The 16693-nt window shown below is 42.8% G+C and overlaps 1 protein-coding gene across 1 annotated transcript; it reads left to right on the forward strand.

Annotated features, from left to right (window-relative positions):
• The first annotated feature begins 14109 nt into the window (after positions 1-14109).
• On the forward strand, positions 14110-16212 carry cxcr2 (chemokine (C-X-C motif) receptor 2). Its single transcript, XM_076167810.1, has 2 exons — positions 14110-14212; positions 14653-16212. The coding sequence occupies exon 2, from the start codon at positions 14658-14660 to the stop codon at positions 15735-15737; it is 1080 nt and encodes a 359-aa protein (XP_076023925.1). The 5' UTR covers positions 14110-14212; positions 14653-14657; the 3' UTR covers positions 15738-16212.
• The last annotated feature ends 481 nt before the right edge of the window (positions 16213-16693 follow it).

Below are 16693 nucleotides of genomic sequence, written 5' to 3' on the forward strand. Positions count from 1 at the left end.
AATGAAAATGCAGATTAATCAGTCAATCCCTGCTCTGTGTCTTTTCAGCCATGATTTCTTTTCACAATCTCTGAGTTGTTGCATGTATGTGATGTGGATGTTGATCTGTTCTGTTGCTGTTGTTTCTGATTGCCCGCAAACCTCCAGCCATGTTTTCATTCATGTTTCCAGCTCGTCGGATGTCGCAATGTTTTCAAAGGGCTTTGCTCAAGATCTGCTTTTGTATGCTACACAACCTGACCCACTGTTAATCATCCCCTCGTGATGTTTGCTCCCTCACACACACACACACACACTTCTGATGAAAGACTATAACTGGTTTCTGCTGGAGCACTTGTGCAAGGACTGCCATCAATTTACCCCTCAGACATCTTCTGTGTCATGCCGAAAATGCTGAGTGGGCCATAAAAGTGAGGAGTCACTGCCAACTCTCAAACTCTGACATCCGTGCTGGGGTTTTTCAAGTTTTGTCCTATAAGAACATTCAATTTACTACCATGCAACGTGTCCAGTGTGTTTGGAATTCTTCTCCATCCTTTCATCATGTTACATTGCTGGCTTTGGCGAGGTGTGGCGGTGGGTTGCATGGTGTCAAACCGGTCTGACGGAGCTCTGACGTGCTGTGCTTAGACCCTCACAGCCGCAGCAGAGTCGTTGATGGAGCCTCGGCTGCTTGCCCCTGTTGGTTTTAATCTGTTCCCTCGCATTCTTCAGGCATTCTCTTTGACGACACGCCCAGGGACATGCACGAGGGGCCAGACCCTTTTATTAAAACTGCATTAAGCACGAGTTTAACCTGGCAGCCGGCCAACGTGAGTGAAGCCACCAGCGATGTGTTTGCTGTGAACCGGAACAGAATTCTGTTCTCTTGCTGCCCGGTTCTTTGTCCTGGCACTCCATACTTCTTAAGACTCGTGTGTTTAATTTAGTAAATGCTCTAGTCAGCCATCCGTGTCTCTTTAAACTCAGGGGAATGGTAAAGTAAATGTGAAAATCCAGTAAATGTTTTGGAATGTCAGGTAGTGGATATTAAATGCACCTGTAAGGTTTTTGTAATTACACCACATGACTTAAAGTAATTAAGCTCTGCAGTTAACGTCGCCCACACTGTTAGACTTTCATTCGCTGTACAAAAAGGAAGTTTAGTTTCCTGCCAGCAAGACTAATGCGTTCCATCTGTGTGTTGTTTAGTGGTCTGCCTATCCTCCACAGAGCCTAAAAAGGTCCGGCCTTAGATCAGAATAACACTCACTTTCATTTAACCCCAAAAATATAAAAGCTGGAGGATCTGGCTTAGTGTCTTTGGCAGAGACACGGTGAGAATGTGCAGAACTCTGTGTAAAGATGTGCAGGGACAACGTGTCCTCAAGTGCAACGCAGCAGCATCAAAACTACATGGTCTTACATAGATATGATCAGTCATATACACCTATAGGCCACAGAGTTTGAAGGCACGTAATGACTGGGGGGGCCCACACACACACACACACACACACATTTGAGACATCCTGCTGAGAATATAAATTAAATTGCGTAACAGATTCTTATAACTTTCCATCAAATCCCAAGGTAACGTCTTGCTGAAGAGTTTATCATGATTAGACCTCATGTAGCTCCACTGTAATGGAAGCTCTTGACAGCATAAGAGTGAAATTACAAAGTATCCTAATGCTTCTGAAGATTAAAAATGTGACATATTAAAATAAAAAAATTACACTACATTTTTAAAAATTCCTCCTTTGTATCCTTGTTTAATGCCTTCCTCCTTTCCAAAGCTGATGCAATGTCAGTCCCTAAAGATGTCCCACTTCTCCAGCATTCCCGCCTTTACCCCCCCCCCCCCCTCCCTCGTCTGCCTGTGTGGGTGGGTAAGGCTGATTATGGGGATAAGGCGGGAGCGTGGGCTTAATTTGCAAGGTCACCTTGTTTTTCATGGGGGAGGGGGACACGGGTTGCTCTCAATTGCGGGGTTTCGGCTTCAATGTATGCAGATTGTGTTCCAATCCCCAGCTGGACACAACAGAGGCGTCTCATCTCTAACACCACCTTCTCTTCCCCTAAAGCGTCCCAGGTCGGAGATGCTGTTGCGAAACCCGTCCTAGAGTCCCTAGAGTCTGCCACGCGGGCCACACCAGTGGACTCCCACAGGCACGGTCGGGTTACAGTTGGAACAGTCAGCACGTGGGACACACAAAAGAAACCCCAGTGTTTTTAGGGAGGAGGGGTATGGGATTGCCATGGAAACAGACAGCCCTACCCCCGGAACAGATGGTAGTGGTGAGGGTATCGGGGGTTGGGTGTAGTGATAGCGCGCAGAGAGATGATTATCTTTCTCCGGGATTCTTGCAATTGCAGCTTCTGTTTATCTTTGAGAACAAAGGGTTGGTTTACATCTGTGTACAAGTGTTTGTCAGCGAGCTTTGTTCACCTAAGCAGTTAAAGATGCAAACACAGATCAAACTGAAAGGGTTGATTTTAGCAGTTACCAGTTTGAATGTAGCTCCTTATTCTCAGGAGTTTTCTAAGTGACGTCTCTGCAGTCTTTTGAGTCAGAAACTCCACTTAAACACATGAAACACACGGCCCTTTGTCTGCATGTGTGACAGCAGGACAGAGACGCAAGGACGTATTGGCAAATATGACAGTTTGACACCGCTGACTGGTTAAAAGGAGCAATGTAAGGTGAGGGAAGAGCACAGGAAGTGGGGTTTTTGAGGGTTTTAGGAGTCGTCGCTCTCTGCCAGGCTGCCTACAACATCCACTCTTGCTGAGGTTTGCAGCGTAAGCTCCCATAATACTCTTTTCTTTTAATGTGAGATGACAGTTGTTGCTTTTTTTAAAAAACTTAATGTATTAATGATTGAGTTGTGCCAAGTCTGAAACATTTCCTAATTTTTGCGGGCAACTCCAAGAGCATCATAACATGATGTTAGTGAAAGTAATTAAGCTCTAGTAGGCACTCAGAGAGAGCATACCTCTGCCAAGGCCGAGTGGTCTGCCAATTCTGAGCCCGCCTCTCAATGATGAAAAATTTAACAGGTTATTGACAAACTCTAACTTTTGAGGTTGTAGCAAATCAAGCAAATAAAACAGATCAACACGGCGGAAAACGTAAAAGCGAACACATCATGGCACATATGAAGCGTTCGACAGAATGAGGGGGGATGAACTGTTGTACTGACGCATGTGCGTTCTCTCCCTTAGCAACCTCGGCGCGTAAATCAGCTCAGCAGCTGCACACATCTGGTCAGGAGATTTTGCAACTCACAGCTCCATCACCCAAGTGTGACTCCCTCCTCCTCCCCCTCCTACATTCCTCCTCTGCACACACACAACCAACTTTCTTCTGTCTTCACAATCTTCACACTTCTGTCAGTAATTTCAGCCTTTTCCACTTAAGCAGCATTCATTGCAAGCATCAAGTCAATGCCAACCCAATATGAATGTAATTGGGCTTATTTGTGACTATTAAACCCCCCAACTTTATTTTTCCTCAGCATCAGACTGCTAGGGTGAAGTCAGCATGACTTAGCCAAAGAGTCATAAATGCGTAAAAGACTTGGCAGCCATGTTGCCTCCAGAAATTGGACAGAGAGGAGTTATGGGCTGAGTAAAAGTGCTGGGATCACCATTGAATCAGCAAGTACAGCACATCTACTTCTACAGCACATCGACAGGAAAATGAGATGATCTATCAAAGCCCCAGTAAACGACTGCAGAGAAGAGGGGAAGGCGGAAGAGTTACAGTGTCCTAGGTGTGACTGCAAATCTTTTTAATCACTTCAGATGACTCACACGTGGTGCTGCCATGCCTCCATCGCAGTGTTTAGTCCGTGTAGGAGTAATTGACGGAACACCGAGAGGGATTCAGTTTCAAAACACTAGTCAGGGTGAAGAGAGACAAGGTGTTTGTGTGTGTTTCTGTGTGTAGGTAGGCCATGGGACTGTCGTGCAGATAGCATGTGTTTACTCCGTCTCCATCTGGCTCGGCTCTTACATGTCTGAGCGGTGATGTCATAAAATCAGAGGTTTTTGGGTCTCTAAAGCCTCCAGTTACACTGCAGATTACACACTGGGTCAAAGTTCACTGTCTGTAACTACACCGTAGGTTGAGTGTATCTTTCTCTTTTCCATTGAGAACATTGCCTGCAGGGACCATGACTAACAAGATGACACCAATATTCATAACAAAGACTTTATCACTAGTATGTTGACTCATTTGATGTTCATCATGTATGCAGATGATGTAAATGTGTTTCCGTCTGTCCATTCCTCTACAATAAATGTAGAAGAATGGACAGACAGAAAGGTAAAAGTGTCAAATTCAAGTCAATCATAGATGATGCGACTGCTACGTGTTTGCATTTTGATACAGATAATGCTCCTTTACCCTTAGAGATAAGTCATATCTCTAAGGGTAAGAACTCTTGGAACGATTGGAAGATTTAAATTCAAAAACCTTGTGTTTACCTTGTAGTTTGGTCTGTAATGGTTTGAGTAAGATGTATTAAAGGATGGACTTGATAGGATTGCAGAGAAAATGCTCAATGAAACAATGATTCACATTTTAACTTCAAACAGTCTATGTTTTTACATGCATATAAACATATTGAGCGTTCACAGGCTGGAGGACGTTCACACTGAACTCCATTCATTTGGGTATGGCTGTGTTTCACACCTCACCATCACTCTATTGTTTCTACTTTGGTGTAAATGAGGAAACAGGATGCAAAGGAGACACGCTAACTAAATGCAAATCGTCCTCTCATTACAGCCAAAGTGAGGGGGACGGAGTGAGGGGGACGGAGTCACCAATCAGCTCTGTGAACACCAACACTTACAGCAGTTCAATCACATGACTTCAAAACAAACTAAACCCTTCAGCTTTAAGTCTCCAGGAGCAAGGACAGGGTGACTTTGGACTTGAGACGTCTCGGTTGATAAAGTTTATGTGTTCTTCTCAGCTCTTCTGTACTGCTTTTGCTCCATTGTGTAAGGAGAAAGAATGTTCCTAAAATAAAGGCCTGACTCTGCGTTTTTATACTTGTCAATGATGTTTATGTCCTGACAAGGGGAAGCTGCCCAGCAACAGATGGACAGCGCTGTTAATGGAACCTTTTGTGACCCCAATAACTTCTCCCTCTTCCTCAATGGCTAAAGCGTTTATGAGTGCACTGCCAATTGGCTGCGCTGCCTTCTGTAGACTCCTGTTAAAAAAGTTCAGGACCACAAAAGAGCCCAGGGCGCTGGAATTGTGCAAACTCTTGTCAACACAACTCACCTAAGCTTCTTCTGTTTTGAACTGAACTGAAAAAATGACCGGATTTGTCAAAAACCTAAAGTATGTGAATGTGCCAGGTTGAGCTGGTTTGCACGTGGCTGCTCTGCTCTTCATCAGCATGATAAGCTAGAGGGAGTTGGTGCATGTCACTGACTGACCACATAACGTGTAGAGCTGTTTACATGCCCGCTGATTATCGTCTGTGCTGCGATTAAGGCAGAAATGTTGAGTTAGATTGTCTGGGGCATTGATTTGGTCCCATTTCTTCTGTTTGAATTAAAACTAAATGACCTGCTGTCGTAATTTGTTATTGTTTGTCGTCCTGCAGACATCATACATCCATAGATCGGCAGACTTTGTGCTTACACTCCCTGCTTGCACTAGTTACATTTCAAAGTGTTATGAATGTGTGATTGATGCAGGTTTTTCTTTCAAGCCAACACTTGTGCCGTTTTGATTTCACCATTGTTTCCTGTAATCTTTTGGCAAGGCGGGTTTGTTTATATAGCACCTTTCAGACACAAGGCCATTCAAAGAGCTTGACATTAGGCAGAAAACAAGATAACTCAATGACAAATGTTCACTATAGGTCATAAAAGCTTCAAACACTGTGACACTTTGAACAAGTTGAACCATTATGTCAAAAATCCATCAAATTCAGGTCAATCAAAGTTCAATCGTTTACTCAATAAAATGAACTTTTCTGTAGAATACATTATATTCAGTCATCATCATCATCATCATCATCATCATCATCATCATCAATCATCCTCATCCTCATCCTCATCCTCATCCTCATCCTCATCCTCATCCTCATCGTCCTCCTCCTCCTCAGCCTCATCATCATCCTCATCATCCTCCTCGTCATCATCTGTGTTGACCTCAGATTCCTGCTCATTGAGTCAGACTCGGATTTGGAGGAGGATCAGGAAGCAGGCCAACAGGGGGCACCGTACTATGTGTTGATGCATCGCCAATATTGTGCTCTTCTTCTGCTGTGATCTCTCTTTCTGTGTAAAACGACTAAACCTTGTCGCACTAGCTGATCAGCCCGGTGGCTCTGCAGTGTTTGACCCATCACCGTTGGTCCATCTGTCCATGTGACCAAAAAAGGGCGCAGGGGAGGTTCTTCTTCAGAAAAAAAAGAGATTGATATAAACAGCTGTGACCTATTTCAAAAGAATTCATCAACTTTCCACTGGTTTCCTCCAGGCTCACAGTGTAAACAGCTGTATGTTTTTACTGACTGACCAGAGAATATTGCCACTGTCAAATTGAAACCTTGCATCTGCTGTTTACTGTTAACCTTTTCAAGAAACAATAAGATAAATCAAGCTTAAACAGCTAAATGTGTGCAGGCGCTTCTCCAGTGGGCTCACTTCAGCTGAACATACAGACTTTGATTATATTATGATTATTTTAGAACTCATGTAAACACGATTGCGATTGAAATCTGCAAAAATCAAAGACTGCTCAATCCGACTAACAGACCCGGATTGTGTGATGGTACATCGATTCCTTCAGTAAGTTGTCCCTGCGTGCCTTTCCTCAATGGGACGACTTTCCTCATACTGCAGTTACCCAACATTCCATGCATACGCTTCATTACGTTTGACCGTAACTGCTGTACACACAAATCAATAATAAAGAGAATAAAGAACATGCAGTGGAAACGTTAGGAAGGAACCCATACAAGGAATCCTGCAGTAAAATAGTTTCTACTTTAGTTCCAAACTTTTGCTTGGAAGAATCTTTGTGTGTCTGTGTGTCTGTGTGCTTGTGACATGAGTGTGTGTGTGACTAGACTAGAGGGACATGTAGGGTTTATTGATGGAACGTTGAAGCCAACATCTTATTACAGGCTGTAATAGGAGGACAAAAATGTTGCTGTTGTCTGCAACAAACCTGTAATGGTTTGGCTGACAATGACAATGCGGTAAACAGGTGATGATGCACAATGACTTGCTGTGTAAAGTAGTGAGTGAGGCACATGATGGCTGCTGTGGAGTCACCAATAACTTACACAGCAGACAAGAGAGACCTGCATCACTGAGTCTGTTCATGGTTTCATTAGAGGCTTATAGTAAAAGTATGAAAACATACATAATATAATGGAAGTCCACCTGTGTGAATGAGGTGGGGGTGAAACCGGTTCCACTGGATAAAGGAGAATAATGTTTCCAGGTCAGTGACGGAATCTGGTCCTTTGTTACGTGGCTCCTTTCTTCTGCCTCTTTCTCTGTGTCCTCTGGGGAACTGGATTGTTTCATGGGGTTGAATTGTAGCCGATCCATTTCATCCACCATGTATTGTCTAGTAAAGAAAACAACAGTTTTGTGAACGCAGTGTTCCACCCAGCACTTTCACAGGTGCATGCAGCATGACGTGACACTTTATGTTATCAGATATATAAGCCAGGGTGGCTGATTGATGCCCGTCACTCCTCTGATACTTCAGGGGCTGCTGCGGTTTCAGCTCTGATCCAAATGAACAGATGTGTACGTTCGACCCTTTCAAAACCTGAGCAATCATGACTGAGCTGCTGAGAAATATTATCATTACAATTGAGTGTTTATAGGCCCCATTACCCCTATCATGCTCCGATAACCTGTTCAAGTTCATCAATGAGAGACAGAGTCACCACTGGTGGCCCACTGAGGTATGTGTTCTTATGCCTTCAGGTCGGGAGTAACTTCACATGGACACCCTTTCCTCACATCAGAGCTCCACCCTTCACATAAACTCTTTTCTGACACCTGACACTTCAACTCTGCACTTTAAATACTTTAAATACAGTTGGAGGAAAGCCTACTTGACCACAGTTGGTGAAACATGATATTTCCTTGTTTCAGCAGCGGAATGTCAAGTGCAGCCCAGTTGTGCAAAAAAACATATTGAATCCATCAAGTGTGGCTGTCATTGCCATAGTTTTCACATGATTCCAATGGATTTTCCTGGAGGCCTTGAGAAAAGACAAACAAGAAAAAGAAACAAAACAATAAACACACATATATTGGAGTTATCTTTCACAGCAAACAGATGTTTGTGATCCAGCGATCACCCACTTCCATTTTCAAAACTTCATCTTTTTACAGGACTTTGGTGATCAGTCTGTTTTGTTAAATCGTGATTATACATGGATTAAAGCAATAAATAACCATATAAACACCAAAGCTACATTTAAATCAGCATAAGTGGACTGATGGTAACAGAACACAAGAGTTTTAAATGCTTATTTCCTCCATGAATATGTTTAACTTGCATTTTCTTTCCTTTTTCACAGTATGGACAAATTATCTCAACATTCTGAGCGTGTAACCATAGTGACCGGTGTGTCATTTACAAATTAAGCGTTTTATCAGCAAATTTGTGACCTTCCAGACATGAATAGGTTCTTTATTCTAACCATAACTAATTACTGACGACACAACACGTTAGACTGAAAAATGTTAAACCAAACTCTGGTGTGGTGAAGATTTTCATGAATCCACAATACTCAGTAGTCTCCTCAGAATGGCCCTGTAATGTGTAAAAGCTGTATCTACCTTGTTAACATCTCAGTGAGGCGGCAACATCTGGTGCAGTTGGTGTCAGACGAGTTCATGGAGAGAGAATTTTTTATTATGGAAAAAAACCCTATGGCTCCTCATAGAGAAATATGACAACATCTGCAATATAACAAAGACAGAGACAGTTTTTGGAAAGGCCTTAACAGGGGAGAGGTGGAACTTCAAGATGATAAGTTTTCCTCAACATATTAAATATTGTGAACTCTGTATTTGCCGCATTTAAGGAGGAATGGCAGACAAAACCTCAGCTGTGTTCACATTACCAGCGACAGGGTGACTTTGTTTGAGAATGGCAGGTATCTTGAGCCTTTCTGAGCTGCTTAAACAGATATCCCTCTGTGCCGGCCCAAAACACACCACCAGTGTGTGGGCAGGCGTGCTGTTTCCATGGCTCCTTTCTGCTCGGTAAGAGGAGACCAAACATGTTATTTTAGACCTGACTTCAATGCTCAAATATGTCTTAAATGGCAAAGTGGTTGAACCTGATTAAGACCTGGTTTTGGAAGACATTTGCTGTGGTTCAGGGTTTGGGGGAATCTGCTGAGTGTAATAAAAGTGAAGGAAGACAGGGGCGAGATCTTCAGACTGTAATATAAATAACACACACACGCGCACACACACACACACAAACACACACACACACACACACAGAGAACTAACCCTCTTTTGTTCATCATTGTGACTGTTTAACATCAACAAAATGATGGATACATTTCTTGGTGTAACTGATTCTCATGTTAGGTTGATAACTTTCTATTCTCGGCCATGGCTGAGTTACTGATAAAGTGTAGGTGGTGATGTCATAGTGCCACGATCAGGTTGATAGATGTTTCTCTTTTATTGGCTAAGCAGTGAGTGCAAATGTCCACCAGCATTTTTTGAAGAATGAGCCACGCCCACTTGATCATGGCAGCCAATCATAGCAAAGCACTTCCTATATTTTTTTAAAGATACACTAGTTTTGCTGGCATTCTTAATGTAACATTTTATGACAACTGACACCACTATGAAGCCGACTGGTACTTCACTTAAGGGGTTCTCTCCTGGATCAGGTCCATTCTGTCCAAGTCTCACTGAATCATATCCTGCTCACAGACCAACACCACACAACACAGAACCTTTTTGGTGGAGCTCATTATTCACACAAACAGCCAGCGACTCTGCACTCCCGGCAGGTCAGACATGGTGTAAAAATGATCTACAGCCGCCATCTCTGGGTTCTGTTCAATAAAAAGGGAAGAGTGAGAGGGGCGAGCCTGTTTGCACACCATGGCACCATGAGTGAAGTGCTGAGTCAGTCTCTCAGACTTTACAGACCGCCAAGTATACTTCACTGTGACTCTTTCAAAATATAAGAATGTTGCAAAACGCACACTGAAATAGATTCTTCAGGAAGTTGTTCACTTCATCATCACCAACTTCACCAGTTGGAGATGTTGTTTAGTTCACGTCGGGGTCGTCACACACATAAAGATCTTTACTGATGAGCACCAGTGTCTACAGTGTACATTGGCTACTGTTTGCTCGTCAAACGGGGCACCCATGAAATACACCGGCCCTCTCAGCCGTGTGTCCACAATCTAATCTCCAGCTATCAAGCAGACAAAAACAAAAGCAAACACGGTAGTCCAGGCGTACTGGGGGAATGTCTGGGTGGCCCACGTCAAACAGACCGCAAATGAGGCAAGTCGGCCTGCTTGTGCTCCAAGTTGAAGTTGTGATGTAACATGTAACTTGAGGTATTGTGTAAAATAGGATCAGCAAACAATAACTGTAGGGACAGGGTGGAGTATGAAGTGTCAGGTTAGAAGCTTCTTCTGAACTGTCCTGCCTTGAAATGTGAGATCAGATTCCCAGCAGCTCTGTGTCTTTGTAGGATCAGTGCAGTATCATATTCTCACTATGATTATTCCTTTCATGCCGCCGGTTTAATGAATGAGTTCTGGTTTAGGACGAAGGTGTAGGAGAGGAGGAACGTTTGCAAATCTCAAAAAGGTTTCTACTTACATGACCATTACAGAGCAAAACCTAAACCACACTGAAAGTTTAACTTACTGTAGACATAGCTGTGGACTGTAACATGAAGAATCACACTGTTTGTAACTTACATGTAAGTATATTTCTTCACCTGTTTGCCATCTATATGTCTACCATAGTTGCTATATCACAGCAGATTACCAATGTCAGATGGTACGATTGAGTTACCTATAAATCACCGTGACTACCAGAGTGATTTATAAGTAACTAAACAAACCAAAGCACCACTGTTGACCCCTGCTCCTTCAAAGCGTTCTTTGTTAATGTAACAGGATATGTTCACTTGAGCAGGACCGCTTACAGCTCTGCTGTCCTCAAACCCAACATCTGAGAATTTAAGAGGAAATCCTCACTCTTTTGGATCCACACATGGTGGATCAGCAGACACTCGTACACACAGCAGGCTGTGGAATGATGTTATGAGCTGTGTGGTATAAATAAAGTTATTGTTAGATACATAGAGTGTGTCATGGAACAAAGGGCAGCCTTGTTTTTGGCAAGATCATACAGTGGTTGATCACAAGAGGAGGTTACGGTAGGTATGTCTCATCTCATCTCTCCAGTGTTCAATACCTCCACCAAGTTTGTCTGTCTGTGAGCAGGATCTCTCAAATAGTTGTTGATAGATTTCAATGACCCTTGGTGAGCAGATTGGACTCTTATGACTTTAAGTCCACAAGTGTCGAACAAGATTTTGCACTTTTTTTTTTATTCTTTCCAAAAAAAATGTGTTTTTTTCAAATTCCTTACTGTTTTGAGAAGGTTATCTCATTTACATACTTTTCAAATATGACCTGTATTTTATAATTAGAAAACAAAGAATGTCTGTGAGACTGGAAAGGACATTTGCTTTCTGTCCTCCAGGCTCCAACCTGCTGATTACAGCAGTCACTGTTGTGTCAGACAGAAAAAGACAAACAGTCTTTAAATGGTTGTGCAAGGGTTAAATCGGGACACATTTCCTGTTAGGAAGCGCTGACAGCAGGTTCAGAGCAGCGTGTGGGGTCACTGGGATTCACTGAGAGCCGCCTGGACAAACCATCAGTTGAACATCTGTGGTGGGAGGGGCCGACATGATAACCTCAACACCATTCCTGCTCTGTCTCTCCCGCTTTCCTTTGAAATGTATGTTTGTGTCGCTGGTGCTAATCCTAGTGTGTCATCAGAAGCTGGTTGTTCCTGAACGTAGCTCTGTGGTTCAAGAAACACTCACACAGTCAGCACTTCAGAGTGAGTCAGTGGGTGGTGAGGAACACTCCACATATCTCAGCATCCAAGGAAAAGTCAATCTTAGGCCACTGGACTTGAAGACGATTCACTTCTCATCCCAAAGGCTTCTTCAGTTCTGACCTGGATGACTGAGAAGCTTCACGGACATGTCGCAGCATTACATCATGAGATATGGTGTCAAGATGTGCCACACTACATAAGCATCATAAACAGAACGATCGGCTGTGAGTTCACTCTGTAGCTTCCATACCTGCCCAAAATCTGTTATTGTCTCTTTAGACGTTTGGCCGTCACTCTGTATGCAGACCTGCTGAGTTGACATCTTTTCCTTATGACTATGAGTTTATGTTTTTATTGATTTTTTTGCTGAATCATTTTGCTGATCTTTATTTTCTTCTTTCTGAACCCGTCAGAAAAAGTGACATGACTGCTACTGCCCTCTACTGGGCAAGGTGGCGAACTCCACAATATTAAAGAATGTTTATGGAAAAGATGAAAACTAAAGTAAGAACAGATAGAATAATTTCAGATTGTGTTGAAACTCGTCCAGGGATCGTTAAGGACTCCCCCAAGTGGGACTATATTAGAGATTTACAGCCGTATTCTGGACCTCGGGGACCTATCTAACTTGAAAACACGGGCTGCTTGGGAGACTGAACTCGAACTCCATGTGGACATAGACTGGTGGGACGATATTATACGCAACCTGCATACTGCCTCATCCTGTGCCCGTCTCGCTCTTATCCAGTTCAAGGTCATGCACAGGGTCCACTTCTCTAAATCCAGATTAGCCGAAATGTATACAGACGTAGATGACAATTGTAATAGATGTTCGATGCCTCATTGTAACTTAAGCCACATGTTTTTTCTTTGCCCCAGGCTCCTCAACTACTGGGCAGGTTACTTCAACACACTGTCCACCATATTGGGAATACAAATTCTACCCTCCCCTAACATTGCCATCTTCGGTACTCCGTATGACCTACACTGTTTTAACACCCAACAAAAGGAAATCATCATGTTCACCTCTTTGCTTGCCAGGCGACGCCTGCTCCTACATTGGAAATCCCTCACCCCTCCCTCTATTTCGCAATGGCTTAAGGATGCAATGTACTTTCTTAGACTCGAGAAAATCAAATGCACTATGAGGAACCACACTGATAAATTCTATCAGAGATGGCAACCTTTCCTCTCCTATTTCACAGATCTACAGGCTGTGCCAGACCAGTGACTGATTACAAGAACACAGATCAGATCCTTTTTATTTTATTTTATCATTTTATTTTGCATTTCAGGCAGTCCAGGACGGGGTTGTGTGAATGCGGGGTTGTATGAATGTGGGGTTGGGTGGGGTTCCAGGGCGGGTTGCCATCTCTTTGGTTTTTTTAATTTCCTGTTTGTCTCTTCCCTCTCTCTCTCTCTCTCTCTCTCTCTCTCTCTCTCTCTATCACAACCTATGATGGGATTTGTTCTAACCTACATTGCTGTTTGACATCATCCTGTAAGTTCTGTATGTACCCTATGACTTCATTGCAAATCCAGCCCACTTGTATTTTTCCTCAGGGTCTATGTATGTATAAAGTTCAACAACAATAGTAGGGATTCCACAACCTGCCTCCCTTCTCTCTATCTCTCTCTCTCCTCTTTCCTCTCTCTCTATATAAAAAATGATCTCCAAAATCCCCTTTAACCTGTATGCACAATGTCATGTACAATATCTGCTTCAATAAAAACAAATTGTAAAAAAAAGAAACTCGTCTAGGGGTCTAGTGTCATAGAATGTAATGTAGTGCCATAATGAGCTGTATGTATTCCACTTGACCAAATTTTACTAAACACACACACACACCTTGCTGTGTGATATCAATGCAGCAGTTTCTCCATGTTGTTTCCTTGCTCAGACATAGATAATCTGTGGTTTTATCTACTTCCCTTCCACTTAACAGTTTGTACATCTGTCTTGCAATCGCATAACGCAATGCCTCTTGTCCTGGTTTGAGTAATACTCTCCTTATATATACTCGTATTTTTTTATTTTTTTATTCATTGTTGGGGTTTGTGTTTCGATCTGACTGACCAAGAAGAACCGCAGCAGGTAAGCAGGGAATCTCTGGACCTCCTTCATCTGCCCACACAGGAGCAGTTAGGATATTACTTTTAATTATTTATGATTTATTTTGCTGAACATTCCAATAAATAGATGTAACTGTATTACGATTATATGCATTGGTTAGAAGGTTTTGCAGAAGTAATTGTCAATAATTATAATTTAAAAACATACATTTGAACTGAAATCTCTTTGTGACTAAAATGCTCAGTTTGTGTTCTATTCTAAAGTTCTGCATGAACTCCTGAGCACTGAGTAGATTTCATACTGGGGTCCAAAATAAATCACAAGGTTTTTGTTTGTATTCCCACTCAGTCATTTAGGCTTAAGTTATATTTCTCTATTTTCCCTGAATGGCATTTCTTCGTTATAGGACTCAACGATGATAAATAAATCTTAACAACTCAATGATTTCTTTCTTTTTGTAGTTGCCATGGACAACGTCTTTGACCTGGATCTCTTTGATAGCCTTTACAATGACACAAACTACTATCCCACATCTGATGAGGAACTATTCTCTCCTTGCAGTGAAGATGTGCCTGGATTGAGCAGCTTGGCCCTGATGATCACCTACATTATAGTGTTTGTCTTCAGCATGCTGGGCAACAGTGTAGTTGTCTTTGTGGTTTGCGACATGAAGAAGAGTCGAGCCAGCACGGACATCTACCTGATGAACCTGGCAATGGCTGACATTCTCTTCTGTCTCACTTTGCCTTTCTGGGCGATCTACGTCCATTCTGGTTGGGTCTTCGGCAACTTCATGTGCAAATTCCTGTCGGCCGTTCAGGAATCATCGATATACGGCGGCGTCTTCCTGCTGGTCTGCATCAGCATAGATCGTTACTTTGCCATTGTGAGAGCTACACGGACACTGACGTCCCATCACAGGCTGGTTAGGCTGGTGTGTGGTGGGGTGTGGCTGGTGGCCAGCGTGCTCTCCTTGCCTGTGGCCATTCAGAGAGAGAGCATCCCGCCTAGAGAGGAGGGCGGGCAGATGATTTGCTATGAAAACCTAACCGGTGAAAGCAGCGCTCACTGGCGAGTTGGCATACGCTTCCTTCGCCATACCCTGGGCTTCTTTCTGCCACTGCTGGTGATGGCTTTCTGCTACGGCTGGACTGTGGTGACACTGTTTCACACGCGCACGCAGCAAAAGCACAAGGCCATGCGAGTCATCCTGGCAGTGGTGTTAGCGTTTCTTCTCTGCTGGCTGCCTCACAACATTATTGTACTGATAGACACACTCATGCGAGGAGGAACACTTGGGTTTGGGACGTGTGAAGTTCGCGGTAGGGTGGGCTTGGCCCTGCATGTGACCCAGGTGTTTGCTTTCGCGCACTGTGCGGTGAATCCAGTGCTCTATGCCTTCATTGGGCAGAAGTTCCGTAACCAGCTGCTCTCAGCTCTTTGCAAACACGGTCTCATCAGCAAGAAGCTGTTTGTGGCCTACAGGAAGGGCACAGTCACCACCTCAAGCAGCCTCAGGTCCAGAAACACCTCTGTTACTCTGTGAACAACCACTGATGGCCCAGGATGAGCTGTGTCAAGCAGTGGTCACTATTTGAAGACAGCGGCAATTATCTGCAGGCTTTGCCGTTTTGTTCACACTGCATATAGAAGTTATGTTGATAGCTAAATGTTGTTTTGATTGTTATCATTAGATTTCATTAAAATGATGACATTAACAGGCTTCCTGTTTTTAAAAGCTTAATACGTTTCAAACATTTTTCTCTATGTGTAAATACTTATATCCGGCACGGTATCAGATAGCTTCATCTCTCAAAACAGGATGTGGCGGTGACATTACCTTTGTGTTATCTTCACTAACAAGGCTTGTGTCTTCTGTCACTGTGATCAATGTGTTTTAGATTAGATTAAATTAGGTTTTAGATTAGATTTGTAGGTACTAGAAGCAAATCTCTTTTATACTGTTGTTGAAAAAAACCTGAATTAAGTGATTTTTCCATAGTAACCTGTGTTCTGTATGTTCAAACTAAAATAAACTACTGGAAAACACTTTTACTTGGGAACTTGAGTTTGCATATTACAGGTCATATAAACACACACACGCACAAGCACGCGCACCAGCACACACTCACACACACACACACCACACACACACACACATACCAAAGGTTAGATTGACATATCTGAATAATTGCACTCCACTATCATTGGCACTCATGCCACCTTAGATTTATTTATAGGTAATAGTCTGTACATTGTATATTTCACTGATTCTTGAGAGTCGGGACAAAACACTTTCTGAAATTTTTTTTTTGAAAATGTACACTATGTTGATTAGAGTTATATATTCATGTAGATTAAGATCTGTGCTATTTAACCATGTAAAGGTGCAGGCTGGAGGTTAAAACACATTTTTAATAAATTCACATGTTTACCTTAAAAACTTGATTTGTGTCAACTAGGTCAGACACACTAAAAGTATATAATTATATAATTATAACA

This window comes from Genypterus blacodes, unplaced genomic scaffold, assembly GCF_046128005.1.
Source record: "Genypterus blacodes isolate CSIRO-AG114 ecotype Tasmania unplaced genomic scaffold, CSIRO-AGI_Gbla_v1 ptg000176l_1, whole genome shotgun sequence".
NCBI classification, from domain to species: domain Eukaryota; kingdom Metazoa; phylum Chordata; class Actinopteri; order Ophidiiformes; family Ophidiidae; genus Genypterus; species Genypterus blacodes.

Bases quoted from the DNA above. Each gene is read 5' to 3' on its own strand.
- cxcr2 (XM_076167810.1), top strand. From the start codon at position 14,658: ATGGACAACGTCTTTGACCTGGATCTCTTTGATAGCCTTTACAATGAC.